This window comes from Gorilla gorilla, chromosome 9, assembly GCF_029281585.2.
Source record: "Gorilla gorilla gorilla isolate KB3781 chromosome 9, NHGRI_mGorGor1-v2.1_pri, whole genome shotgun sequence".
NCBI classification, from domain to species: domain Eukaryota; kingdom Metazoa; phylum Chordata; class Mammalia; order Primates; family Hominidae; genus Gorilla; species Gorilla gorilla.
In genome coordinates, this window is record NC_073233.2 from 128,809,776 (window position 1) to 128,837,743 (window position 27,968).

At 48.6% G+C, this 27,968-nt stretch overlaps 1 protein-coding gene and 1 long non-coding RNA gene across 4 annotated transcripts in view; one reads left to right on the plus strand and one right to left on the minus strand.

The window, feature by feature from the left end:
* Positions 1 to 27,968, plus strand: part of GRIK4 (glutamate ionotropic receptor kainate type subunit 4) — a 477,203-nt gene that overhangs the window by 355,459 nt on the left and 93,776 nt on the right. For all 3 annotated transcript variants that reach the window (XM_055356137.2, XM_031016481.3, XM_055356138.2), the window contains exons 10-11: positions 6,407 to 6,559; positions 7,477 to 7,581. In XM_055356137.2, coding sequence (XP_055212112.1) covers positions 6,407 to 6,559; positions 7,477 to 7,581 — 258 coding nt within the window. The remainder of the gene's footprint in view (positions 1 to 6,406; positions 6,560 to 7,476; positions 7,582 to 27,968) is intronic.
* LOC109028677 (uncharacterized) lies at positions 272 to 27,852 on the minus strand. Its single transcript, XR_002007701.4, has 2 exons — positions 27,330 to 27,852; positions 272 to 6,106 (listed from the first exon to the last, which is right to left on the minus strand). It is a non-coding gene; the product is annotated as an uncharacterized lncRNA (long non-coding RNA).

Sequence of the window (27,968 nt, forward strand, 5' to 3'; positions counted from 1 at the left end):
CTGAGAGAGGAGTGGCTGAACTGAGAGGTAACCAGGAAAGCAAGATCAGTCTATGCCCCCAGGCCATACCTGCCAGGTGGCCGACAGGAGATGCAAATGTGCTTCTACCTGAGACAATGCAAGCAGAAGAAGGGATGTCACAAATGGAGACACACACCCGCTAGCTTCACACGCCATTCCCATTAATCACGCTGCAAAGAACAAAAATCCTGGAAAATCATTAAAATTACAGATGGCTAGATTAAGTAATTAGAATTTAGGCTAAAGCAGATGTTTGTAATTAAGTGTTTATTTCATTGAATAAAATCCAGAATGTAAGAACTATTCCATGGGATTTTAATGGTTCCTGTCCTGGTATTATATTGGGGGGTAGAGTTTAAGCTGCAGAAGTTGAGAGACAAATGGGCATCCGGGAGGATCCTGGGAATCCCGTCATCTGGGGCGTGGAGAGAGATGAGGGTTACAGGTGTGTATTTAGGAGATATTCTTATTTTCATGTCATGGGAGGGGGAAGGAACTTAGCCACAGCTCCCTGAGTCAGAACTGATTCATCTTAATTTATACAGAGCCTTGCATTCCCCTAAACAATTTGCAAACAGCTCAAAAGAAAATAACAATGAAGAACCAAATGAAAATATAAAAACAAGAGAATCGAGGGTTCATTGCCAAGCAACGTTTTGGTGCCAAGAAAGAGGAGAGGATTTTAAATGAGGATTGAGCCATTTGGGGGATTTAATATTTAGAAGAGACAGGGACAGGAGAAGCAGAGACAAAAGCGAGAGGCGTGCACACACAGATGAGGAGTAGAGGCCACAGAAAGACAGAAAGGAAAAGGAAATGGAATGAGAGAGCAGAGAAGGGGTGGAAATGGGGGGGGGGGGTGCCTCCTTCCCCTGGTGAGCCCAGAAGTGGAGACATGGATGGAGGGCTTTTTTTTTTTGAGACGGAGTCTTGCTCGCCCAGGCTGGAGTGCAGTGGCACAATCTCGGCTCACTGCAACCTCTGCCTCCTGGGTTCAAGCAATTCTCCTGCCTCAGCCTCCCAAGTAGCTGGGACTACAGGCATGTGCCACCATGCCAAGCTATTTTTTTTTTGTATTTTTAGTAGAGTTGGGGTTTCACCGTGTTGGCCAGGATGGTCTTGGTCTCCTGACCTCGTGATCTGCTCGCCTCGGCTTCCCAAAGTGCTGAGATTATAGGCGTGAGCCACTGTGTCCGGCCAGGAGGGCTTTTGTAACAGAAACTGCTTCTCCCTGACTGTAGACCCAAATGCTTTCCAGAGCTAAATGAGTAAGTAATAGCGGAGGGAGAAAACAATTAGGAGAGGGAGAAAGATGCTTTGGGATGGAGATCTGAAACAAGATGGAAAAATTGATGAGGCAGAGAGATGACAGGCTCGCACGCCATCAGAGGAGAAATTGGGTGAGGGCAGGAGATTGGTGACTGTGAGGAGATAGCTGCAGGCACAAGGGTTGGGAGGTGAATTCTCAGAGCAGTTTGAAGGATCCAGGTGAGAAGCATGGGCAGATTGGCAGGAGCCTGCAGAAGAGAGCTCCTGGTGATGGGTGGAGGAACCCGAGGAGACTGCAGTGGGGGAGAAGACGTTTGGGGTTTAGAAGGGGTCAGCTCTGACCAGCCCGGGCTGAACCACAGAGAGGAACCGTGAAGCCCAGAGCCTACGGGGGACACGTCAGTGGTTTCACCCCTCTGAAGGCCACACACAGGTGGAGAGGAGACCACAACCTTGAGGATTTTCCTTCTACCTGCTCCCTGTGCCCAGCATCCCTAGCTGGCATTAGTACTAGAAGCACTCGAAGAATCTTGAAGGCCATGGAATTAGAGATGCCAAAGAACATTGCCAACAGGCATGCACGGATCTCAGCATCCACATCATGTGCTAATAAGAGAGCATCAGCCAAGAAAACCATGTCCCAGACGGAGTGGGAATAATGGCAACCGTGTGGCAGGAACCAGCTGGGGGCTTGGTGGGAGGATGTGAGAAACGGCGTGGCGCTTCCTCTGCAAATCTGCCGTGATGAGGTTCTCTTGGGGACCAGCAGACAGCCTCACCGGAGGAAGAGGCCTGGGGAGGGGGCCTGTAGACGCTGGGGCCTGGTGCAACAATGCCTCTGAGAGGAAAGGGATCCCCAGGGCCTTGGTACCAGAGTACTCTCGGCAACAGAAACCCTGTATCAAAATGTCTTGTGAGAAAACGGAAATGTGTTATTGCGTGGCTTAGCAAGATTCCGGAGTGGTGAGGTTGGAGACCAAATCTTTTCCATCTCTGCTGTGTCCCCACTTGGTTACAGCTTCATGCTCAGGCTGGAGCTGGGCTGGCTGCAGCAGTCCAAGCATCCCAACCAGACACAGACATGTCCAGAGGAGAGAGGAGCATCCTCTTAGGAGACAGGAAACTTTCCTGAGAAGCAAGCCCCTCATTCCAGGCCTCAGTTCATGGCTCATTGTTTCAGTGGGGTCACTCACACTGTCCCAAATCACATATTGGCATGGGGACCTTGGACCACCCAGGATTCCCTGGGACCTGGGGCTGACTCAGCCTCCTCTGAAGCTCCTTACAGTTTGGGACAGGGAAGGATACCTAAATAAAGTGGGAGGAAGAAGGGGAGAATGGGTGCTAGGTAGGCAGCCAATGGCTAATGGCTGTTAACTGAGGGGCTAACGTGAGGACAAACAACCAGTCTTGCCAGGAGGCAAACTGGGTGATGGCCCCAACACAGGGCATTAGAGAAGCCTGCCCACCACCCCTTCCTGCCCCCACCCCGGTGCCAGAGTCCCACGCTCCCATCTGCTGCAGAGAAGACAACAATGAAAGATTGCCCCAAGTTGTCCTGGGAGATGAGGCATAAGAATAAATCTGATAGAGCAATGACAACCTAGGCTTCTCGGAGGGAGGGAGGTGGAAGACAGTGCTGTGGAGAGGGGAGGAAGCCAGTCTGGACAAAGGGGTACTGGGCCTCCAGGCCTTGCTTTGTGACCTTGGGCAAGAGAAGAATGCCTTGTGCCTCAGTTTCTTCATTCGTGAAAGAAGACAGACGAGTGGTTTTTTTTTGGTTTTGTTTGTTTGTATGTTTTTTTCTGAGATGGAATCTTACTCTGTTGCCCAGGCTGGAGTGCAGTGGTGCAATCTTGGCTCACTGCAGCCGCCGCCTCCCAGGTTCAAGCGATTCTCCTGCCTCAGCCTCCCGAGTAGCTGGGATTACAGGCGCGCACCACACCCAGTTGATTTTTGTATTTATACTAGAGATGGGGTTTCACCATGTTGGCAAGGGTGGTCTCGAACCTCTGACCTCAAAGTGATCCACCTGCCTCGGCCTCCCAAAGGGTTGGGATTACAGGCATGAGCCACTGCGCCCGGCCGGATGAGTTGTCTTCTAGAATTTCTTCCAGTTCAATCACTCCACGATTTTGGGAATCTGAGAACGGTGAGATTAACTGGGAGGCAAGGGAGAATGTGGGACAGAAATTGGTTTATAGCATCATTTAAATAGCCAAACAGAAGGATCTAGAAGCCAGTTTCAGTTGGGGCAGCTAACTTCCCGTCAATTTGTCTAAGCCGGAAAGGGAGAATCTGTAGCATTAGTCTGTGGCATGTGAGGGGCCCATTAATAAAAGAGCCACATGTGCTCAGGGGAAAGCGAGTTACATGGAAGGACAAGGACGGTTGTAGGCTTGCAAAGGAGCATTCATTGCCATGCAGGGCGAATCAAATGAAGAAGGAGCTGAGGGCAAAGGGGAAGAGCAGGGAGGCAGATAAGAGAGAGTGGAAGATGTTGGATGGAGGGACTCGGGAGTGTGGCGGCTCAGCCCAGCTCATCCTAGCTCAGCAAGACTGCAGAGGTGTGCACTCTTCCCCATGGTGAGAATTGGGTGCCCTTTGTTGCTTAGTCTTCGGGTTCCAGGAGGCTCTGGGGCCAAGGGACAGACAGGAAGGGGGTTGGAGCAGGGGAGGCAGGAGACCCGACAGAGGCCGAGGGCAGTGGCCTGATCCAGTGTCTCTGTGGAGAGTGGGAAGGTTTTGAGGTCTATGGTACCTGCCAGATGGTAGTGGCTGAATAAAAGTGGGAATAAAGCAAAGAAGCAAGGCAAGGAGGAGAAGAAGCAGCAAGAGAGGGAGGGAGAGAGAGAGGGAGGAAGAAAGCATACACCAGCCAGGTAGTTTTGTGATGCGGGTGAACTTGGACTGGAACAGACAAACTTTGTTGACTGTTTTGCTCTGTAATTGCCTTTTAAAGAGATTATCCAGAGCTGGCTCACCCAGTTCCCCTCATAGGCCTCCTGGCCCAACATGTAGCAAAACTGGGTAGGAAATAAGCCCATCCACCCTGCCTGTAGCCCCCTGTCCTTACCACTCCTTGGAGCCTTACTTAGTTCAGTCAACACCGGCTTCCTGGGCACTGGCTAACATCTGTCTGGACCTGAGGAGGCACAGCCCCTGCCCTCAGGAATGCTGTCTTCTGACGCTGGCAGTTTGCAGAGCACTTTTACAGACTTGTGAGGCAGGGACTGCTGCTTCTCTTTTACAGATACAGAAATTGTTGCTCACTTGGAGGGATTCACATGCCTGGGATCACTCAGCACATAGTGAGGGGCTGGGATCTGGACCCTGGGCTTGGTGTTCATGCTATTAAGCTCTTTCCTTGACACCTCACTGTCTCACACTGCTTACACTCTGCCTGGAGAGCTTGAAAAACCCCAAGACAGCATCCCTCCATCCAACCGTGGAGGGGCCAGTGTCCCAGGGCTGGCTAGGAGGGAGGCAGGCTGTAAGCAGTCGGTCCCCTGGAATGGTGGTCTCACAAGGGTGCTCTCACAAGGGTCTCATGTGGGACCCTCACAAGGATGCCATCAGTTGAAAGAGGAGGCTCGGAAGGGGCAATGTTGAGTCGGCAGTGATGGAATGTCGTGTTTCAGTGAAGGAACTTGCCTTGTAATGGGACTCTGTGTGGACTTCTAGCCCTGTAACACCACTCCTCCCAGGAGGCCTCCACCTGCCTTCCTGGACCCCCTCAGGGCCTTGGCACAGTACTGAGTGTATAGTCAATTGCACTTGCTAGGGTTTTTTTGTTTGTTTGTTTGTTTGTTTGTTTGTTTGTTTTTTGCCAGGGACCCCGCATACATTAACATAGTGTGGTATTATCTCCTCCTTAGATGGCATGTTCCTCAAGGACAGGTGTCTTCTGTCTTTCCACTCCTACCACCTCCACCAAGATACCCAGCTTTCCCCTCCCCACAGGCTGCAAACATTGTATCCACTTATTGGGTAGTGGGCAAATTTCAGCCAGAAGTTAATTCAAGTCAAGCAAATGTCTTAGGGGCCAGCCACACGACAGGCCCCATGACAGATGCTGTGCAGAATATAGAGATTAAGGTCCTGTGTGTTCCCTGCCCTGAGAAGCTTGCATTTTAATAGGGAAGATGAAAATGTGGGCACACAACTGTGCTGACCTCTTCCCTGACTTTCAGGCCCCGCATGGCATGAGCCCTGCCATGTGAGTGATGGATTGCTTCCTCCAGCTCCGCCCCTCCTCTGCCCTCCTCTGCTTCTAGGAGTGGTCCAACTCTCCACCTTCTAGTCTTTGTTCCTGCAGTTTCCACGCTCTGGAGTGCCTTTCCCTCTTCTCAGCGACTCCCCATCCTTCAGTGCTCAGTTCCAATGCAGCATCCTCCATGAAAGACTTTCTTGATTGCCCAACCAGATGTTTCCCTCTTTGGAAACCTCCCCAGGAAGACCTTTGTGGACCTACCACACTCTGTCTCATGTTCCCCTTGTTTGTGCCCTGTCTCCTCATACCTCCCTTCCCCATCCTGCTGTAATCACAGGAATAGGCTCCTACTCATCTTTGGGCTTTGAACTTACCATGAGCTTCATACCTACTCATCAAGTTGTACAGTACAAAGTGGACTAACATTAGGCACATTTAGGAAGAAACAATATCGTGGGGTCTTGTAGGAGGAAGTGACCTTCAACTGAGCCTTATAGAATGGGCAGATAAGGGGGCAGTGGCCAGGTTCCTTTCTCTTCTTGACATAAGCAGCCCTGCCCTCTTCTTGAGGATTCCTGCTAGCAATGGCAGTTGCTTGTTTCCCTGGAGCAGAGAGAAAAGGGTACACTTGAAGTCGTGTGGGGCCCAAAGGGCCAGCACAAGGCTTCAATCCCAGAGAATCCTTTGCCACCATTGTGTGTCTTGGGTGAACACCTGACTATTAGATGAAGTAGAGCTGGCCCAGAGACAGGACATGGGCCAAGGGTGATGAAGATGCACTCTTATTTCCCTTTCTTTTGCTTTCTCTTTTCTTCCTCCATTCCTCTTATTTTCTCCCTCCCCTCCCTTTCTTCCTCTGCACCTGTCACTCACTCCCTCCGCCTGCTCCCTGGCCTCTCCCAGCTCTCCTCGGCCCTGCTGTTTGATGCTGTCTATGCTGTGGTGACTGCGGTGCAGGAACTGAACCGGAGCCAAGAGATCGGCGTGAAGCCCTTGTCCTGCGGCTCGGCCCAGATCTGGCAGCACGGCACCAGCCTCATGAACTACCTGCGCATGGTGAGGAGCGGCTGAGGCCCTGCAGGGCTGTGCCCAGGCTGGTGGGGTGGGACACTTGGTTCAAGGTACAAGAGTCCCTCAACTCCAGGCTTGCTCGAAATGTGTCTGTTATTACAGCCCCAGAAAAATCAGTGATCTCTGGTGACCCCAGTTGAATGGATCATGAGCCACATTTGTTCCCTAAACCCCAACAACCACTGAGAATTCATGGAAGTTTGTTCAGAAGGCAACAGCCCTCGAGCCTTACACTATTAATGGGCCCCTGAATTCCAGACTTAGCACCTGGCCTCTCTGCTCAGCGGTGTTCTCAGCAAAGCTCCACACAGCTGGGAAAGGGTGGTGCTGCTGGAGACTGGCATCCCTCTGGGAGTTGCAGGCTCAAGACTTCTAGCTTGGCTGGGTTTCCCATTGTTGTCCTCCCCAGCCATGCCTCCTCTGGTGGGTGAATGAGGATCTCTACCCTACACAGAAGACTTCTGTCAGAGAAGCCTGCTGCAGCACAGTGTCTTGGACTTTGCATTTAGAGTTAGGTGGAGAGTCATCCTGACTTCCTGTGGACCTGGGGGTGGGTGAGTGCCTGCCCAGAGAGGATGAATGCTGTGGACAGCCAAGGGCCTGGAGGAGGGGCCGAGGGGAATCTGAGCTCAAGTTAGCACCATGACTGGGTTGGTTTGTGCAGTTGGTATGGGGTTATTGGGGGAGCATTCTTCTACTCCAGGCCAAGCCAAGTCTGAATTGTCTCCGCAGACATCACATTTGTCATCTCAAGATGCCTTGGCTGTGTGTGGGCAGGAGAGGAATCTTTACTGCTTTGCCTCTTCTGGGCATCCTTAAATAGCCCCTGTGTAGAAATCTTGCTTGGGGGCAAGTGTAACCTGGGGCTTGTTTGGTGCTGTAACTCACTCTCTCTTGGACAGGTAGAATTGGAAGGTCTTACCGGCCACATTGAATTCAACAGCAAAGGCCAGAGGTCCAACTACGCTTTGAAAATCTTACAGTTCACAAGGAATGGTTTTCGGCAGGTAAGCCTAGCTGCACCGTGGTGATGGCAGGTCCTCCTCTCTGTTCCATTTCATTGATGCCTCGGTGTTTTGGATGGCCTCCTGCTCCCAGTTATCCCCAACAGCAGCAGGCTGGATCCTGGGCAAGGCTCCTGACCTGCACCAGCCTCTCCCTTCCTGCCACCAGATCAGCCATTGTGGCTCAGGGACTGCACCCCCAACAAAATACTAAGAAGGAGAGAACTGGGGTGAAAGGGGAGGCAAGGGTGTGTCATGTAAGGGGGGAATTCCCAGGGAGGATTTTACTCCCTGAGTCTGACCCTAATCCTGGAGCCCATTTAGACTCCAGGGAGCCTGCTGGCAAGGCAGAGACTGTATCACATGTGGGCCAAGGAAACCCTTCAGTGTTGCAGTGCATGGCTGGGTCTCTCCTGTCTGCCCTTCTCTGACAAACCCACAGCTCCCACCCCCATGCCAATGACACAGCTCCTCTCCTGGCCGCTCCCTGCCTGCTCCATCATTGCAGGGATGCCTTGTCCTTCATAGTTCCTTTCAGCTGCCCACGCCTTTGCTCATTCTCCGCCATTACCCTTTTTCCCCTTTTCTGAGATCTTCCTCCATCAGAAGAAACAGAGATCTGAAAGGGATCTGACTTTTGAAGTGTCTCTTGAAGATCTCCCACCCTCGCCATCACCCTAATATTCAACTCCCTATTATTTGGCTGACCCTTCTGCAGCCTTAGAAAAGGCTGGTAAGTAGGAAGCCAAGCACTAAATACAGCAAGAAGTGGGTACATTGAAAAGCTTCCTGACTGTCAGAGTGGCTGAACAAGGGAGCACACCACTGAAGGGTTGCACAATCACCTTTTCCAGGAGATTATGAAGAATCATTATCATCATCACCACCACCATCACTGTCATCACCACCACCACCATCATCATCACCACCCCCACCATCATCATCACCACTACAACCACCACCGCCATCATCATCATCACCACCACCACCATGATTACTACCACCACCACCACCACCATTACCACCACCATCACCACCACCACTACCACCATCATCACCACCACCACAACCACAAAACCACTACCACCACTATCACCACCACCACTACCACCACCACCACCACCATCATCATCATCACCACCACCACTATCACCACCATCACACCACCACCATAATCACCATCACCACCACCATCACCATGATCACCATCACCACCACCACCATAATCACCATCACCACCACCACCATAATCACCATCACCACCACCACCAACATCATCATCACCACCACCACCACCATCACCACCATCATCATCATCATCACCACCACCATCACCACCATAATCACCACCATCACCACCATCATCATCACCACCATAATCACCATCACCACCACCACCACCACCATAATCACCATCACCACCACCACCACCACCATCACCACCATCATCATCATCACCACCACCATCACCACCATAATCACCATCACCACCACCACCACCATCACCACCATCATCATCATCACCACCACCACCACCATAATCACCATCACCACCACCACCACCACCATAATCACCATCACCACCACCACCATCACCACCATAATCACCATCACCACCACCACCACCACCATAATCACCATCACCACCACCACCACCACCATAACCACCACCACCACCACCACCATCACCACCACCACCATCATCATCACCACCATCATCACCACCACCATCATCATCACCACCATCATCACCACCACCACCACCACCATCACCACCACCACCACCATGACCACCACCACTGCCACCCTCATCACCACCACCACCACCATCACCATTACCACCACCACTGCCACCATCATCACCACCAGCACCACCAACACCACTGCCACCACCACCACCATCACCACCACCACCATCATCATCACCACCACCATCACCACCACCATCCCCATCATCACCACCACCACCACCAGCCTCATCATCACAACCACCATTGTCATCATTATCATCACCACCACCAACATCATCATCACTACCACTGCGATTGTCATCATCATAGCAGCCTCCATTTATTAAGCTCTTACCATGAGCCTTATACCATGTTAAGTGTGTCATATATATTTTCTCTTTTAACCCTACAAAATAGATACTTTTTATTAGTCCCAATTTTATACTTGAAGAAACTGAGGCTCAGGGGGACTGACTGACTTATCCTTGAACAAACAGTAATGACAGAGCTGGTTTTGGACCCAGAGAGATCTACCTCTAAAGTCTAAGTTCTTAACCATTACAACAAATTATGCATCAGAATCACCTTGGAAATGCAATAAAAACACAGATTTTTAAACTCTACCTCAGAAGAGTCTAGTTGGGTAGGCCTATGACAGGCCCCGGGAACTGATGCAGTTGTCAAGCCCCCAAGGTGATTCTAATGAAGCCCTACGGCCGCGGAGGCCCTGTCATGTCTACCTCCTGCTTCTGGGTCCCAGCATCTGAGAGGCTCCGATCAGCCCTCCTTAGAGTCCAGTGGAGTTCTTTCTAGGAGATCGTAATTATGCTGGGCCCTGAAGCCAGGTCACCCTTCTTGGAAGACGAGGCAGTAAAAGGAAAGAGTCTCAGACAGAGAGGAGCCCAGAGTCCTGCTGCTGACTCTCAGAAAGGCCTCGTATCTCTGGGGCAGAGCTGCATTGTCTGTAAGCAGTAACAGCTACCATTTTGTATAATTTCTCAAATGAGAGCAGGGTTAGGTAGGCAGCCAGAAACTACGGGGATGGCATTTCACAAAATGGTCATTTTATTCATCTAACAAGTCATATATTGAGCATGCACTGTGTATCAGGTACCATGCTGGGCCTGGGGGAAAGGAAGCTGAAAAAGATTCAGCCTCTGCACAGAGAGAGTGCTCATGGTCTGTCCAGGGAGCCTGACATAGAAAACCGTAAGTGCAAATGTGGGTTATTACACTCAGATCGTGCCCTCGGGCTCCTAATTCCCTGAATAGGTGAAGCTGCCAGCCTGTGGAGAAATTGTCAGGCAGACTTTTCTCTGAGCCCCAATGTGCTTGAGGGATGTGAAGTGAAGAACATTCATTCATTCTTTCAAGACATCTTTGTTGATTGCCTATTATGTGCCAGACTGTCTTCTAGGTATAAGTTTTTTAAGATGGAGAAAGTGGCTGCTTTTGTGGAGCCTGTATTCTAGTAGGGGACAGGCAGTGGGCAAACAAATATATATGTGACATAGTGTCAGGAGTGGTAAGTGGAAAAAGAAAACGGGGAAAGGAGAAGGGGGTGGAGATGATTACAGCGGAGGAACAGTTAGGAGAACATGATGCTCACTCCACAGAAAGCCTGATCCCAGGCTTTGAAACACTCCCCTTAGACCTCAGTCCTGCTTTGTGAGTGCTCTGGGGAAAGAGCCCACTTCCAGCACCCTCCATCAAGAGACACCTGCAGTGGCAGAGCTGGCTGGTAGCCCTGATCCCACTCTCCACTTGAAGGACAGCCGATTAGGCTCCAAGTACCTCTTCACCTTTATTCTGCTTCTCCAGCAGCCGCTGCTCAGGCTAGCTTGTGCTAGCCCCGAGGCCAGAGGACTGCCTGAGTCATTAAGAAACAGCGTCATCAGCCCCCAGGGCTCATCCTTCAGTCCCCAACCCAGGCCAGCAAGGGACCGTGCCCTGAGGCATCCTCAACAGCGGCTGCAGTTTCTTTGGCAGCAGCACACATAAGCGGGCAGGGCAGGCTTCTCAAATGTAGACATGCACCAGGATGACCGAGAGTGCTTCATAAAAGTTGGACATTCCGAGGCCTCACAGCTATAAATTCCAGTTTAGTAAAACTGGATGTATTCCAGGAATCCACATAATTTTAACCAGCTCCGAGATAGATGATTACAGTGCAGGTGGTCCACAGACTACCCTTTGACAAATACTGTCCTAGTAGAAGAGTGTTCGTGAACTGCAGCCTCTTCACAGAGATTTTTTTCTTGACCTCTCCACATCCTACCCCCATCGTTTTGAGCCAGTGTTGGATGGAATCTGCTTCAGAAGTGACCATTAAAGAGGATGTGCTTTGACCTTCGGCTACTCTAAGGGACACATACTCTTCATTGGACTTGTGAAGTGGATGGTGATCATTCTCTTTATGCCCCGCCCCCCCCCCCCCCCCCCTTTTTTCAGCAAATCTAGTGAGTGTCCTGCTGCTTCCCTGTCTGGTTTAGGTGCTGTGAGTACCAAGCAAAAACTGTGCGTGATGTATCAGGGACACAGATGTAGCTTCGCAGCTTTGGTCCCCAGGTCCCATCCCAATCACCGCCTGATCTTTGCCTCTTGACAGGTGTCCTTCCCCTGCTTATTACAAGATGAAGAAATGGTTTAGGGAGTGATAATTAATTGGGCCTCTCTTCCAGGTGGGAGGAATGTCAATATCTCTGCGCAAATATTCTCCCAATTCCATTCAAGGTGATGCTGGGCAGGGGAGGAGAAAGTGACAAGGAACAGGGGAAATAATATCTTTTGAGTACTTTTTGCATACCAGACACCACATGCGCACTTTGCACAAATCACTTCCAATCTTGACGACAGCCCTTCAAGGCAGATAAATTCCCATTTCACCAATAAGAATACAGGAGCTCAGGGAGCGGAAGGAACTTGGTCCCGCTATTATCAAGGACTTCAGACAGAGCTGGGATTTATGCTCAGGCTTGTCCAATGGCAAAGCCCGTGCTCTTGGATCCCCCACTCCTGGCTATTCCGCACTTTCCTGGAATCCCTAAAACCCCAAATCAAACCCCTTCAGCCAGGTCTGTTGGTCTGCTGCCACCTGCTGCAAACCAGGACAGTGCCTGGGTCCTGATGACCAGCTGGGCTGGGTGTTCCTTAAGAATGGCATCTTCTCATTGGGGCTTGGTTTTATTCTCTCTCTTCCTGTCTGGGTGAGTGACTATTAAAAGCTGGTTTTGATTATTTAGAAAGCCCCACACAGCGACCTGGTGGGTTGTAATTGGTAAAACGTCTGAACCAAATACCACATTCTCTGCCGGTGGCTGATTAAAGGATTATTACCATTTTAAAAATAGTCTATCAGAACTCAGGATTGTTTTCTACTATTTTAAAAATGACTATTTTGATTCTATTCGGAGAGGGTTTTCAGTCTTGGGGCTGACCTTGTGGAGCTTCTACTGGAGATTGCAGGGTCAGGGACAATTCCCTGTTGTGCCCTGTCAGTGACATTTCTGAACCTGGACCATCGCCCAGTTATTGGCTTATGGGCATAGAAGTTGACAGTATTGTTTCAGCTCCACCCTCCAGTTTTTGCACATGCGAGATCTCCGCTGTCCATCTCATGTCTTCCCTTTTCATGACACGGAAGATGGCCTGGACAGTATTAGGAAAGTATAGTCTCCCTTCCTGATTTGGGAGAAATCTTTGGAAGAGGCTGGGAAAGAAGGAAGCACAGCATTATAAGGCCCTTAATTTCCTTCGTTTAACTTGGTCTAAAGATCAGAGATTCTGAGCAGCCCCCAAGCAACTTTGTTAGTGCTGTAATAAGATGAGCGTATCTTTCATCTGAGGATTGGAAATGGCTTAACAGGCTCTAATTAAGCCTTTGAGGTTTGCTATTCCTAGTTAAAGATGCAGATCTAAACTTTTTCTGTTGGCTCACTGTGTATCACTACGTGGATACCTCAGTTTCATTTCTCTGAGCAATGAAGGTCGTAATCTCCCAGCGTTTGACCTGGGTGAACCCAAGAATTATCCAAACTAGAATTGCATGGCACAGTCTTGTCCTTGCCTGTGGTTACATAGAAAGCCGGCTCTACTGACATAGTAGCTAACATTTGTTGTCACCTACATGATGTGCTGTGCTGAGTGGTGTACGTATGTATTTAAAATTTTTCATCATTTCGTCAACCCTGCAGGAGAGCTATTCTCTCAGCTTATAGGTGAAGGAATTGAGACACAGAGAGAGAAGAAGTCATGTAAGAAGTCATTCATACAGCCAGTAAGTGCCAGATTGAAGAACTGGGTCTGAGTACAAGTTCAAGTCCAAGTACAAGTACTTGGGTCTGAGTACAAGTACAAGGCAGAACTGGGTCTGCCTTCAAAGTCCAAGGTCTTTCCACTATGCAGAATTGTCCCAGACCATGTTGGAAGGGACCTTCAAGCCTTTCATGGATTCCTCCAACCCAGTGTAAGAACGTTTCTCCATTGTTCCCCTGAAAGAGATGACCGCCCAGCCTCTCCTTGAGCATGTCCTGGGCTGAGGAATTCACTGCCTCTCAAGGGACACATTCCAAATACTTCCAGGCACTGGGTCAAAATCTGCCTCCTAATTCTGCCATAATAGGAATAGTCTGCTTCCTCTTTCTTACCAGCTCTTCAAATATTTTTTAAAAGTTTGATTTTACTTCATTCACTTACTCTTTCATGCCTGAATTTAGCATAGAATTTTTGAGCACCTTCTCTGTGTCAGGGGCTGGGAATGTAAGATTCATGAATCATGGTTCCCTCAAGAGCTCATAATCTTTTGGGGAAGGCAAAAACTGCAGCCAGGTCTTACTGTACAGGGCTGGTGTTGTCATGCTCTTCCATTTTTTCCTTTCTCAGGCAGCGGTTCCCAACATGACGTGGCTGCCACATCTCTCACCACTAGTGCTGTTCAGTTCGTCTAGGTTGTCTATTAAAACACAAGGCCCAGATTGAACACCACACTGCAGATGGGGCTGAACAGCACAGAGCTGAGAGCACTGGAGGATTATGAATTTCCTCAAACTGAATGCCAAATTTCTATTTGCCACATTAGCTTGCTTACTGGAATTTGTTTTCCAATTTTTTTATTCATTCTGAACTCTGGGCCTTGGGATCAATTAATTATTCCACTTGCCTTTCTCCCACCAGGTACACAGGGTTCTTTTCATGCGAACTTTTCTAGAAATTAGACCTGAGCCACACTTTCCTTAGACCATGGATTTATTTCACTCTGCTCCTACAGAGCTGGAGAAACTGGCCAGGCAGTGAGGAGAGGGCCAGTAATAAGCCTTGTGAGCTGACAGCCAGACTTTTGTTTTCCAAAGCTTATATCAACCCAGCTTTCAAGGGGCTGGCTCTCTGGAATGATTTGAGTTCTAACCCAAGGAGGAGGATGGATGAGATGGCTTTCCTGAGTCACCCTTGCAAACCAAGAACTCAGGGATCCAGTGTCATCTTTAGAAGGCTCAGAGAATTCAACCCAACTCCTTGAAATTCCTGCAGGTCCCACCTTTTGCTAGGAGGTCAGGCTGCCTCTCTTTAATCTCCTCTCCTGCCATCTTGCCTGACACAAGCCCACGCAGAGGCAGCTCTGCCTGCCCCCTTTCCGGGGGAGTTGGGATCCTCCTGCGTTGGCAGCGGTGGAACTTGCTTTGCTGCACTCCTGAGTCATGTAAAGGCAGCTGCATTTCTTATCATGGCCCTGTGCAGCTGAGAACTCTGGAAAATAGCTTCTGTTGCTCTGGTGGGAATTTTAGCAGACCTGCTTCTCTGGTGGGAGCCACTCCTGTCCCCATATCTAGGCCCTTCCTCCATTTCAAAAGCAAACAAACCTAGAACAACAGAAAACCATCAAAGCGCCCTGCCTGTCAGATGACATTCTGCACTGACATTGCCTTCACATGGCATGGAAGAATAGGGAGGGGCATTTCATGCTCTCCATGGAGAGGTACCCCCGGCATCTGTGTCCTTGACCCCAGCCCCTCTTACTATGAGCTGACCCCATCATAGCTCCAGCCCCTTCTGTGCTAAGGAGAAGGGCTATTAAGGCTCAGACAGGTTGAGGGGGGTGGGAGGGGGAAGGTAGCTCTGAGAGTACTGTGATTGCTACTGTCTAATACATTTTCAATTTGAGGAAGGAATTTACCATAAATATGCAGATCCTTTGAAGCTGTTTCTGCCGGAGCCTGGCTCAGAGTGCTGGAGCCAGGTTTGATTGCTGGGAATCAGCAGCCTTGAGTGCCAGCTCTCCGTCTGGGGAACAGACCTCCGTGGGCCAGCTGAGGAGGCTGCTTGACAGGCGATTTCCCCCAGAACCAGTGGGAGTGACTTTGCCTTTGATGAGGAAACTTCGAGACGGCAGATCCGGGTGGAGGGAGCAGAAAAAGAGATGGGTGGCTGGGGGGCTGCTTTGAAGGTTACTGAGAAGTCACTTATTTCTTCTTTTTAATTAAGGAACCAGGAGAAGGGGAATTGGAATGAGGTTTAAAATAGTTGACAACATCTCATAGAATGTCAAAAATTCTCAAGAGTTGGAGGTCAGCGAGTCCATCTTTCCTACCAGAGAACACATCAGTGAGAGTATCATTCCTGGGCTTAAAACCCCTTGGCGGCCCCCATTTGCTTTCAGGATGACAGGTGCTGGGTGCTGCATACCTTTGAGTCCCCTCGTCTGCACTGGCCCTTCTGACGCTCTGCCCCAGCAATACCAGATGCTGTGACGGTCAGGCATGCCAGGCTCTCTCACATGCCCGTGCCAGTGCACCCGTACCCACTCCCATTTCTCACCTGGCTACTCCTACTCACGTCTCCAAAACTCAGCTCAGTGAGGCTTCCCTAATCCCCAGCTCCTGCAAGCACCGGTCCAGTGCTCCGTTTATGTGCTCCCTCTACTGTAGCCTTTTCACACTATTATTCAGTGCTGGGGGCTCCCCAAGCCAGCTGAGAGTGGTGCCCAGTGCAGGCTTGGAGAGCGAATACGCAGGGAACGAGGGACTGGTGTGTGCACAGCCCACCTCCCTGGGCCCCGGGGAGGTGTGCAGGGGGCACACAGATGTGCTGTCCAGGCCTAAGGAGCTCATAGCCAACAGGGACACCAGAGCCCTGGGGACCTGAGGATTTTGTCATGAGAGTTATCTAAAGCTACTGTTCACCAAGTTGTTCAAGAGAGATTTCCTATGACAAACCTCCCCGCTGTCTGACAACTGGAATTTGAAAATTGAAGCAGAAGGCCCCTCCAATCACTGATATCTTTCCCCTTTCCATTTCTTTCCATCCTCCAAGAACAGTGCTCCCCTACTTCACTAAAAGGCTCTGAAATACTTTCTCCTGTGAGTGAATCAGGCTCTCCTGTCCACCCCAGGGACAACGGTCAAGGGGCAGATGAGCTGGCTTTGGCAGGATGTAACCTGAAGGGCGTTTTCTCTCCTGCCTTCCTGGCCCACGTAAGTCTGGTTCTTTCTCCCAAAGCACAGGGACTTCCTGCTTTTCAGCTTTGATGGAAAATTCACTGACTGCAGAAGCTTATTCACACATCAGCCGGCAAACAAATTAGAGCTACTTAAATTTTCAAGCTGGGGGCTGCTTTTGGGCAGAAGAGCAGGGTTTTAAAGTGCTGCATTTTAAATGTATTTCTTATAATGTGCCCCATCACGCTTCTGCCTGAGATCAGTCTGGGGAAGTTTGCCAGTTCCCGGTGACTCTTTTCCGTGCCTCTTCAGCCAGCTCATGCCTGGAAGAGCTGGAAGAGGCGGACCTGCTAATTCGGTCTCAGGAAGCAGCCTGCGTCAGTCAGCTCTGATGGGAGGTGGGCCAGGCCACCGGCCAGAGGTGTGGGGTTTGCAGGCAGGCAGGCCTGGGGAAAGAACAAAGGTGGATCCAGGGAGGTGAGGGAGCCACATGCAGCAGCAGGCAGCGTGGGGCACTGGGAAGGGCATAAGGCTTCATGGTCAGAGGCTCAGGGAAGAGTCCCAGCTCTCCCAGTTTCTGTTCTAGCATTCTGTTTCTCAATTTCCTCCTCAGTCAAGCAGGGATGGTGATCATCATCATATCTGCTTTATGTGCATCATAAAATTATTGTGAGAGCAAAATGAAACATTGTTTATAGCTGTGCTTTGAGGATTCTACTATATTTGCAAATTTTAGTTCTGTCATCTCACACAGAGATGACTATCTATGTATCTGTCTATCTTTGTGTGCCGTATTCCCGGAGTCTCGCTTCTAGGCTGGCTCAGGGCAGAGAGAAGAACAAAACGGGGGTGAGCGAGACGCCCAGGGCCAGGTCACTCTGGCTGTAACCACACAAAGACCGGCCCATGCCAGCCAGGCGGGGCGCACACCAGCTGTACCAGGCTGGCCACTCAGGGCTTCAGGATGGCCTCCCCACAGCCTCTCCCTCTTCTGCCTCTCTCCTTCCTCCACCCCTGACCCCTCCTTTTTCCACTCTCTAATGTGGCAGCCTCACTGGTTCCACTTGGCAGTGGCTCTGGTTTTGTGTGAAGCTGAGGGAAGCAGAAGCTATGGTCCCACTCCTATGAGAATCCCAGCACCCCAAAGGCCTGCCCGACAGAGCGCTGCTCAGACAAGAGCTGCCGACACCCCCAAAACTAAAATTTCCCCATCCAGCCAGAGCACTGCAAGTCCCGGGCACATGCTAGCTGCCTGCTGTGAGCCAGCTTCCAGCTAGGGGCAGAGCCGGGCCATGCTCAGGCCATCGCAGAAAGCTCAGAAGTTGCATCCTCCCCTGCCCTCCAGCATGCTACTGACTTCAGTGTCCTGAGTTCCAGAAGGACGGCAAGTAACCGGCTTCCTTCCACCCGGGCGCTTCATTAAAACCGTGAGTTCAATTGGCATCTGCCACTCAGAGCGCAAAGTTGTGTTATTAATACAACCAGCTTTCCCAAGGTACTTCTCCACCTGGTGCGTTTAACAAATGAAGCCAGGCATGGCCTGCCTGTATCATGTTCTTTGGCAGTAATTTTCTTGTAAGATGAAAAATCTCCAGCATGCCTGAGCTCTCTGATAAATTCTTTTCTCAGCAGCTAATTCAAAACACCTTCTAGCTTCCTGGAGGTGAGAGAGGGGTATGCAGATGAGTCCTCGTGTTGACTGATCCTGCCATGCACTCCACACACGGCAATTTGAGGAAGGCCAATTTGATCATCCCCAAAAATGTTTAGAAGTGAGTCTGTGAGATTTTCAACTATGCAAGAAAAGAAGAGGAAGTTGGGGTGTAGGCAACATAAATTCTTCTTTTTTTTTTTTTTTCTGAGACAGAGTTTCACTCTTGTTGCTCAGGCTGGAGTACAATGGCACAATCTTGGCTCACTGCAACCTGCACTTCGTGGGTTCAAGCGATTCTCTTGCCACAAGCTCCTAAGTAGCTGAGATTACAGGCGCCTACCACCACGGCTGGCTAATTTTTGTATTTTAGTAGAGATGGGGTTTTGCCATGTTGGTCAGGCTGATCTCGAACTCCTGACCTCAGGTCACCTGCCTGCCTCGGCCTCCCAAAGTGCTGGGATTACAGGCGTGAGCCACCACGCCTGGCCAGCAACAGAAATTCTTAAAATCACTTGGTACTTCTGTCCGAAAAGAAAGGAGATCTGAGCATCCTCACAGCTCGTCTCTGGAAATTTAACTTCAGAAACCATGAGCTAGGTGGGAAGTCTATTAAGTTCATACAAGCATCATACAGGGGTGGCATTTTTAGTCAGAGCTGACTAGGGTGGACTGAGCTCCACTCCTGCCCTATTATTTTCGCTGTCACTGGAATCTCTGAGAACAGCCAATGTGGTTTTATTCTCTTTGGCAAGAGGAGTGGTGAGGGCTAGACCAAATTCTGCTTCCTATGCCAGACGTTGGGGATTAGGGATGGAAGTCTGGGCAGGTCTTGGCACAAGCTACACATTCGAGAGCAGACAAGTACAGTTGATCCTCATTATTTGTGGATTCCATGTTTGCAAATTCAACTACTTGCTAAAATCTATTTGTAACCCCCAAATCAATACAGTGCTTTTGCAGACATGTACAGAGCAGCAAAAAATTGGAATCAATGATGTGCACGTTCCCAGCTAAGGCTGAACAAGGCTGCACTGTGTCTTCTTGTTTCAGCTCTCATACTGTAAACAAGTGTCCTTCTCACAGTCCACTTCATGTCACATCTTGTCTATTTTTGTGCTTTTTCTTGGTAATGTTTCTGTTTAAAATGACCCCTAAGCATAGTGCTGAAGTGCTATCTAGTGTTCCTACCTACAAGAACCAGTGATGTGCCTTCCAGAGAAAGCACATGTGTTAGGTAAGCTGCATTCTGGCTGAGTGAGCGTGCTGTTCTTTAATGTTAACACATCAACAACATATATTAAGTGAGGTGCCTGCAAACAGCAACACATGTAAAACAAAGTGATTGATTGATTGAAGAAAGCATGGTGACCAGAGGCTCACAGGAACCTAGCCCTGTATTTCCCATAGGAAAAAAAATGGTTCGGTATTCCCTAATTCAGTGTTTGTGGCAACTTTATAGAACAGAACTACCATGAATAATGGAATCACCTGTAGTGAGTTTCAGCCAGGAGAGAAGACCAGGAATGAGCAAACGTATGAGTAGCTGAAGTTTTCCTACAGTGGCCCTTTCTCTGCGTTCACTGCCCCATACTCCTGCTCTCCTGTTTTCTCACAAAGAGCAAGGACTTCATCTCCTGTTGATGTCCTGCCTTTCTCCTGGTTCCCCTGATGCAGAAGTAGAATCCAGATCTTATATTCCTGGGGTCAAAAAGAATACTAAAGGGCTTCTAGACCAGCACACTAATTGGCTGCTTGGATTCTTGCAAATGGATCATCATAGAGTCTGTTTGAATGCCTCCAGTGTCAAGGAACTCATCACCTACAGGAACAGTATATTCCATCTTGGAAAGCTCTCATTCTTGGAAAGTTCTTCTATCTATTGGGCAGAAATCTTCCTTTCTAAAGCCTCTTTCCTTTTTCCTTAGTTGTGTTTCTTGGGTTCACACATCTATTCCACCCTTCCTGTTTCTAGCTTCATTTCGTTCAGCTCAGAGAGGGCTGTTTTGTGGCAGATTGGAGAGGAGCCTTCCTTGTATCCCTCACATCAGTGGCCACCTGCCTCACCTTCATGCCAGGGAAGCAGTGCTGCCCGTGGCCTCCTACCATCACCTGTCTGAGACCTTCTGGGGTTGCCTGCTCAGGAAACTGCTCAGACAAGAGTTGCTGACACTCACAAAAGTAAAAAAGAATAAGCCCATCTCTCTCAGGCTCTGCCCCAAGCCACTTTGCAAATTTACATCTCTTTATAAATAAACCCAGCATTTTCAGGAGTTCCTGTTTGAGCTGGAAGGGGCAAGCCTGTATCCTTCTTTTATAGGTAAGATAACTAAAGATAAAAAGAAATGACTTGCCCAAAAGAACTTTGTAATTCAATTCAACAGATATTTATTGAGTACCCTGTATAGGCCAGGCACTGCCCTGGAAGCTGGGGCCACAAACGGGAATTTATTCATGCATCCAGCCAATATGTAGTAAGTGCCAATTTCATGCTAGGTATTGGGCATATGATAGTGAACAAGATGGAGTCTCTTCACTCTGGTACAGGAGAGGGACGTGAAACAAATAATTACCTAAATATATGATTACAAACGTGATGAGTGCTACAAAGCGGTAGTTCAGGGCACTGTGCACAAGTCTGTGATGTGGGTCTTGATGGAGACAAAAGACTGGGAGGGGCCTCCCTGAGGGGTGACATTCAGGCTGAAGCTTGGTGGCATTCAGGCTGAAGCTTGGTGGGTGACTGGGAAACCCCAGGTGAAGGGGAGTGTGAGGAGCCTGAGTGGGACCACCCAGAGGCGGTTGTGGTGGATGGCAGAGCTGGTTGGGAAGCCAGAACTCCCACTCTGCTTATTTCTCTGCCGCCTAGCCTCCCCTTCCTCAAGCTTTATTTACGTATCCTCTTCTAAATATGTAACTCAGAATCAAAGACAAGGGATAGCAAAGGCCACCTTCAAGGATATGGGGTCTCAGGCAGGAACGCTTGTGGCAAATGCCAATGGATAAAGGATAAGGATTCGAATGTTTACTAAATGTTTAACTGTATAGTCCCAACCCAATAGAATTAATATCTATTAGTATTAGTATCTATATCTATCTAGTAGCATAGCAGACCTGCCTGGGTTTGAATCTGCATTAACTATGGAGCTTTGGGCAAGAAACCCAACCTCTCAGAGCCTCAGTTTTCTTATCTGTAAAACAGGGATGATGGCAGTATTTCCCGTGTGATGTGGTTGGGAAGATTAAATGAGATGACAAATATAAAGCCTTTAGTCCAGTACTTGGCATATGGTAAGTGTTCAAAAGTCTTAGCTTGTATAATTTTCTTATACTGTAGTTAGTCCTTCAGTTATAACAAGTGACCAGGACTAGGAGTTCATTGATGCAAAAGAAATATATTAATTGAGAACCAGTTATGTTCCAGGTACTCGGCTAAGGTCTGATGATAGAGTAGTGAACAGATAGAGTGTCCAGATCTCTTATGCCAGGCACTTGTACACTTCTTGAGCCTGACTTACATTTGGGTTGCAAGTCAGGATGCACATAAACATCCATCTATATGTAACTGAAACCAAAGCTTGTGAAACAAGGTACCCCTGCTATGTGCATTACACCCTGATCTATTCTAGGTATAGATTTGCTTTCTAAAATTCATGTCTTGACCCACTGAATTGATTTCATAACCCACTAATGGGTTGCAACCCACAGTTTAACAAAATACTACCTTGGACCAACTGAGTTGCAGGCTTAATAAAGCCCAGTTAGAGTTCACTTGATATCGAGTTTTCCCAGCCTTCCCTGGACTTGTTTTTGATCTCTTACCCTTGGCATTTACCATTGCTTTCTTTTGATCCTGAATTTTCAGCATTATTCTGCACAAGCATGTATTTGATGGTTCCCTCTGCTACTAGAATGCAGCCTTTGGCCAACTTCAGCATCTCCCTTTGTTCCCCAGATCACCCACTCCAGGACTCGGTTGGGCTCTTGCTTACTCATGACTCAGTCTCCTCTGTGAATGAAACTTTTATGATTGGAGATATTAGATTTAAATGCAGTAAGCATTTACTCCCTCGTGCCAAGGTGTTCACCACGGAGGCTAATATTACAAACCTTTTTAGTTGGTTTTATTTCAAAGTACAGATCTATATAATATAAGAGACTTTGAAACGCTAACAATCTCAGTTTATTCCTGGGATCCCTGGCCATAGTGTTTTCACCTGAATGTCACTTTTCCTGCCCATATGTCAAAATCACTTCTGTGCACTCAAGAAGCCACAAATACATTATTAATATGCATCTTTCCTAGTAAGAACTTCAACTTAGTACCCTGAACCTGAGAGTAAAAAGAAAGAGTCATTGGTTATGGTTCATCTGACTTTGGATGTCCCTGGAGAACAAGGATCTGAAATAGAATAAAATAGAAAGAGCTTACTTTTTTTTTTAGAGATGGAGTTTTACTCTTGTTGGCCAGGCTAGAGTGCAATGGTACGATCTCAGCTCACTGCAACCTCTGACTCCTGGTTTCCAGTGATTCTCCTGCCTTGGCCTACCAAAGTGCTGGGATTAGAGGCGTGAGTCACTGCGCCCGGTCAGAGCTTGCATTTGAATAGGCCTTGAAACTTTTGTCACATCTGTAATTGCCTCAAATCACCCTAATAAGGGGAGAAGGGAAGGGGAGCTATTTTTATCTTATAGGTAGCAAAATCAACTTCCCAAGACCATGTAGTAAGTTGGAGGGTGGAACTTGAACCCAAATCTCCTGACTTCTGGCCGGCTGCATTCCCACCAAATACACAATGGTACCGTTAAATGGTACCATTATCTTATGTTCCCATGGCTTATTGTGGCTCGTCAAAGGCCATCACGTACATTATCTCAGTTGCTTATCAACAACAACAACGCTGTACTATGGGTAGGCAGGTTCATTTATTTCCAGATGGAGAAGGTTCAGAGAGGTTAAATGCCTTACCCCAGCTCATACAGCTTATGCATGGGAGAGGAGGAAAAAAAATGCGGGTCCTCTTGTACCCCCTGAATTCCCTTGTGCCAAGCTAGCTCCTAAGCAACCACTGTGGGCCCTGGCCAGGATCACTCATATGGGCTCTTTGAAGTGACTCCCTTCAGGACTATATTTAGTAAACAAGTTCATGATGATCAGAGAGGAATTGAGAAGGCCTTAAGGTCAAGACAAGATACACCTGTCCTAACTCAACCAGATGGTATAGTAATAAATAGAACCTAAGTTCCAATCTCAGTTTAATCTCCTATTAACTGTGTGACCCTCAGCAAGTTGCTTGACATCTCTGAGTCTCACTTTCATTCATTCATTCATTTCTCAGGTGGGAATAATAACAAGGTTGTTGTGCAGAATCAAGGAGATTTACGTAAGCAGAGCACATGGCTGAGTGCCCAGAATGCAAAGGTGATCAATAAGTGTTTGCAAAACCTGAGTCTGAAGCCGAAGGACTTACCCTGCCTTGGGGTTACGGTGGCCTCCCTAGAAGAAGCTGGATCCTGGCACCGCTGAGTGCAAAGAACAATCATCTAAATGTACATAAAATATGAAATGTTATAGTGCTGCGTGCGCACCCACGGATGCAGGCAAAGATGTGAGGAAATCCCTCGAGGCTTTAAAAATGAATCTCTTTTTACCTACTTGAGAGGGAACAAAGTGGCAAAATGACAGCCCTGTGTGATTCTAGGCAGGAGTGAGAGCTGTGAGCAGGCAGGATTGCCAGGGCTCCCCCTCAGCGGCAGGGCGTGCAAGTTCCAGGGATGACACCCAGGTGAGCCTGTGGGCCTCCAGGACTGGTCTATAGGAAAGGGCCTGAGGGCTCACTGACGGCAGCCTGGAAGGAATCTGAGCCACAGAGAGGGGAAAGGACTTGGCAAAGTTCATTTCACCCCTGCTTACACACCAGGCACTGTGCTATGCCCGTTCCCATCGCTGTCTTGACTCTGAAACAGAATAGCACAGTAGTTAGGAGCACATGCTTTGGGGATGCAGAAAGCATGGGTTTACATCCCCATCTTGGTACTTAGCAGCATGTGACTTTGGAGACATTCATGACCTAACCTTGCTAAGATTCAGGACGTTTAAAATCTGTAAAATGAGTACAAAAATTACTCCCTCTTAAAGATAGGCTGAAGGTTAAATGAGATTCTATAGGCAATGTTCCTGGTGCATTCACTTAACTCGATTTTATTGAGCATCTGTGATAAGCTAGGCACTGTGCCAGGCTCTAGGGATAAAAGGGCAGTCAAAGCTGGCCATGATCCCTACTCTCATGAAGCTTATTATCTAGTAAGAAAGATAGGCCGTAAGCAATGGTCACATCGATGAATGTTTGGAAGGAAAAGAACGTGGTTGTGGGAGGAGTCCGACTTTGAGGGATTAGCAAGGAAAGGCTTCCTGGAGGAAGGGACCTTTGAGCTGAAGCCTGAGGGGATTAACAGATGTAAAGTAGATCAAGATTCAGCAAATTTTTTTCTATGAAGGTCCACGTGATAAATATTTAGACTTTGCAGGTCACATGGCTCTGAGCAAATCAGCTTTTGTAGATGAAAGCAGTCACAGTGCACAAATGAATGGGTGAGGCTACGTTCCAATAAAACTTTATTTCAGAAAATAGGGAGTGGGCTGGATTCCACCTGTAGTCCCGGGCTTGCCAACTCCTAAACTAGCTGAAAGGGGCTGGGGGGCAGGGGTTCATGTGGCAAGGAGAGTTCCAGACAGGGAATGGCATGTGCAAAGGCTGTGGCGGGAAGGAGCCTGTTGCACTTGAACGAGGGAAGAAGGTAGGTGTGGCTGCAGCACAGGTAAAGCTGGACCGAAGAGCATGAGAAGAGGATGGAGAGTGGGCAAAGGACAGACCTCATGGGGCTTTGCAGGCCATAGTAAGGGTTTTGGTCTCTATCCTTAAGCCAACATGGGAAAGAATTGAAGGGTTTTAAGCAGGGACTGGCATGTATGTGAGATATGGTAGTGACGACTGGCTGCTGCTGTGTGAAGAACAGAACAGGGAGGCCCAGAGTGGATTCTAGTCCCAGGCAAGGTCAGTGGGGATTTTGATTAGGGTGGAGGCTGGGGAGGGGTGAGGCTCGAGGAAATTAACTGACTTGCTCAGGGTCACCCACCTGTGGTCATAGTGCCAGGTACTAATGGGGGTCTCCTGATGCCAGGTAACACACTGCAGCCTCTGTCAGGAAGCCCCAGAGGACCCCTGTGGTCCTGGCCCCTGGGTGCAGGACTTTCTGCAGTGCATTGCCGCAGAAGTGACCAGCTTGCTTATATTGACCTGGGGTCACACGACAGACCAAATCCAAGTCCCTGACACTCTTTCAGTTGTACAGTCATCTCCTTTCCAAAGGACTATGGGTAGCCCCTACTGATGCCACGGAACCATTCACTACAACCCTGTGGCCCCATCAGCCCCCTTGTCTAGGCTCTCCTTAAAATTCTTTCAAGCTTGGTCCCTGGCTGCTCTACCCAGGGGTCCTAGAAAGACAGAGGCTCAGAGACAGACAGCAGTCGTAATAGGAGCAAGAAGTGATGGCTCACAGTGAGAAAAGAAACACACTACGAGAAAGCAGACAAATTAACTTACAAAAGCGCAGAACTGCAGGCAGTGGCCCTCCACATTTCAGTAACCCCAAGGGTAGCACTGTATCACGGCACAGTGTAATAACTGGCTTCGTAATGATAACACTGCATATTAAGGTAGACAGGCTCCCTGTTCAAGAGGACAGAGGAACATAATAATTCCTTTAGAAAGGAGTTTTGGAAACAATGGCTTTGAATAAATAATTAAACTCTCCCAAATTTTAATGCTTCAGGAGCAAGATCATTATTAATTTATATCCACCTGTGTCCCTTGGGGATGTTGGGTAAATGATACATTCTATGTACATGCAAACACATCCCATATCAGTTATATTTACCTAAATTTTAATATTTGACTAAGCAGTCCTATCATAAAATGTTTCTTGTAATGGCATTAAGAATCTGTAGGTAGAAGGACTACACATTTGTTTTAAATATTGTGGAACCAATTAAGCAGCCACTGGCCTTGTCTGGAATCCTATTTTTTCTACTCACCAGCTCTGCGAGTTAGGTAAATTATTAACTTATCTGGACCCTGCTTTCCTTATGAATACAGTGGGGGTGGCAATGAGATTAGTATGCATCACCTTCTAACGCCCAGCACAGAGCCCGTGTGAGTATGGCGGGCACCAGTCATGTGCTACAGCTGGCTTGCCCCAGCCTGCAAGAGTCCGTTGTACACATCCGTTCCCAGCTCTGTGCTTGGTGACATCATGTTGGCAGCTTTAAATCAGCCATAGCGGGTGTGTTTACACCACAGAAATTGGCAAACGCTACACAGGAGGGTCTTTTTTTTCCCCCCAGGAGAGCCAGTTTGTAAACATTTCCTAACTGAGCATGGGCAGGCACTGAAGCACTGTTAATCTCTGCACCCTAACCTTTCTCTGTCATCCTGTTTGTCGTCTGAGTTGGTCTTTTTGCTCAGCTCTAATGCAGCCTGCCCTACTCCTAGAATTTCTGATTTAGTCATTCTGGGGTAGGGCCCAAGAATTTGCATTTGTTTTCAGTTTTAATTTTGTTTTTCAAATGTCCATCTCAGAGAAGAAGAGAATTTGCATTTCTAATGCTGATACTGTTGGTCTGGAAACTATACTTTGAGACACCGTCCTAATCTGCCTAATCAACCAAAGCCCATAGTGTGAAGCCTTTCACAGAGCGCACAGGAGATCCCACCTTCTGCCTTGGGCAATGGTATTAAAAACTAATAAGGGTTGACACAGTACCTTGCACATACACCATCTCCCTTAATCTTAAGAACCCCTATGAGGTAATAATTACTATTTTAATCCCCATTTTATAGATGGGGGAAACAGGCTCAGAGGGATTCAGTAACTTACCCAAGTTCACGTAGCTCATCAGCAGAGAAGCCAGGTTAAACTCCTGTCCAACTTTGCGTTGCTGGTTCTGGTTGTGCAACGCCCAAGGATGAAGTCCAGCTCAAACTCTGCATTCCCAGGGTGCGGTGGCAGGCCACATCAGCCCAGAGGGGTGCTTTTTTCTTACCTGCATTAAGATGCTGTTTGTAGGCTAGCAGCGGCCCTGTCCAAATCCATACCTTCTCCTCCTTCACTGCAACCCCTGGGGCCTCTAAACAGTGGAAAGGCGGAGCAAGTGCGAGAGACAGAAAGTATAGAGGGAGCCAAGGAGAGACATTATTTGAAGCAAAATCAAGCCTGCACATGTGGGCATGTGGAAGCGGCTTACAAAACAGCTGTTCCTACAGGAGGTTTGGGGGGCAGGTGTCAGCAGGGTGGAGCAAAGGGATTTGGCCGGAGGCAGAGCCACAGATTGTCAGTGATGAAAGAGCTATGTCTCCTGCCCACTCCTGGCACGTGTGTGGCTTCGAGGGTGCCCAGTGGGTGGGGCAATTAGCCTGTATCCCAGGGCGCCTGGCTCTGAATCTCCCTTTCCCTCCCACTGCCTTTCTGCAATTAGATTGCACTGGGTAATAGCTGCCAAGCCGCTTTGTTGGATCT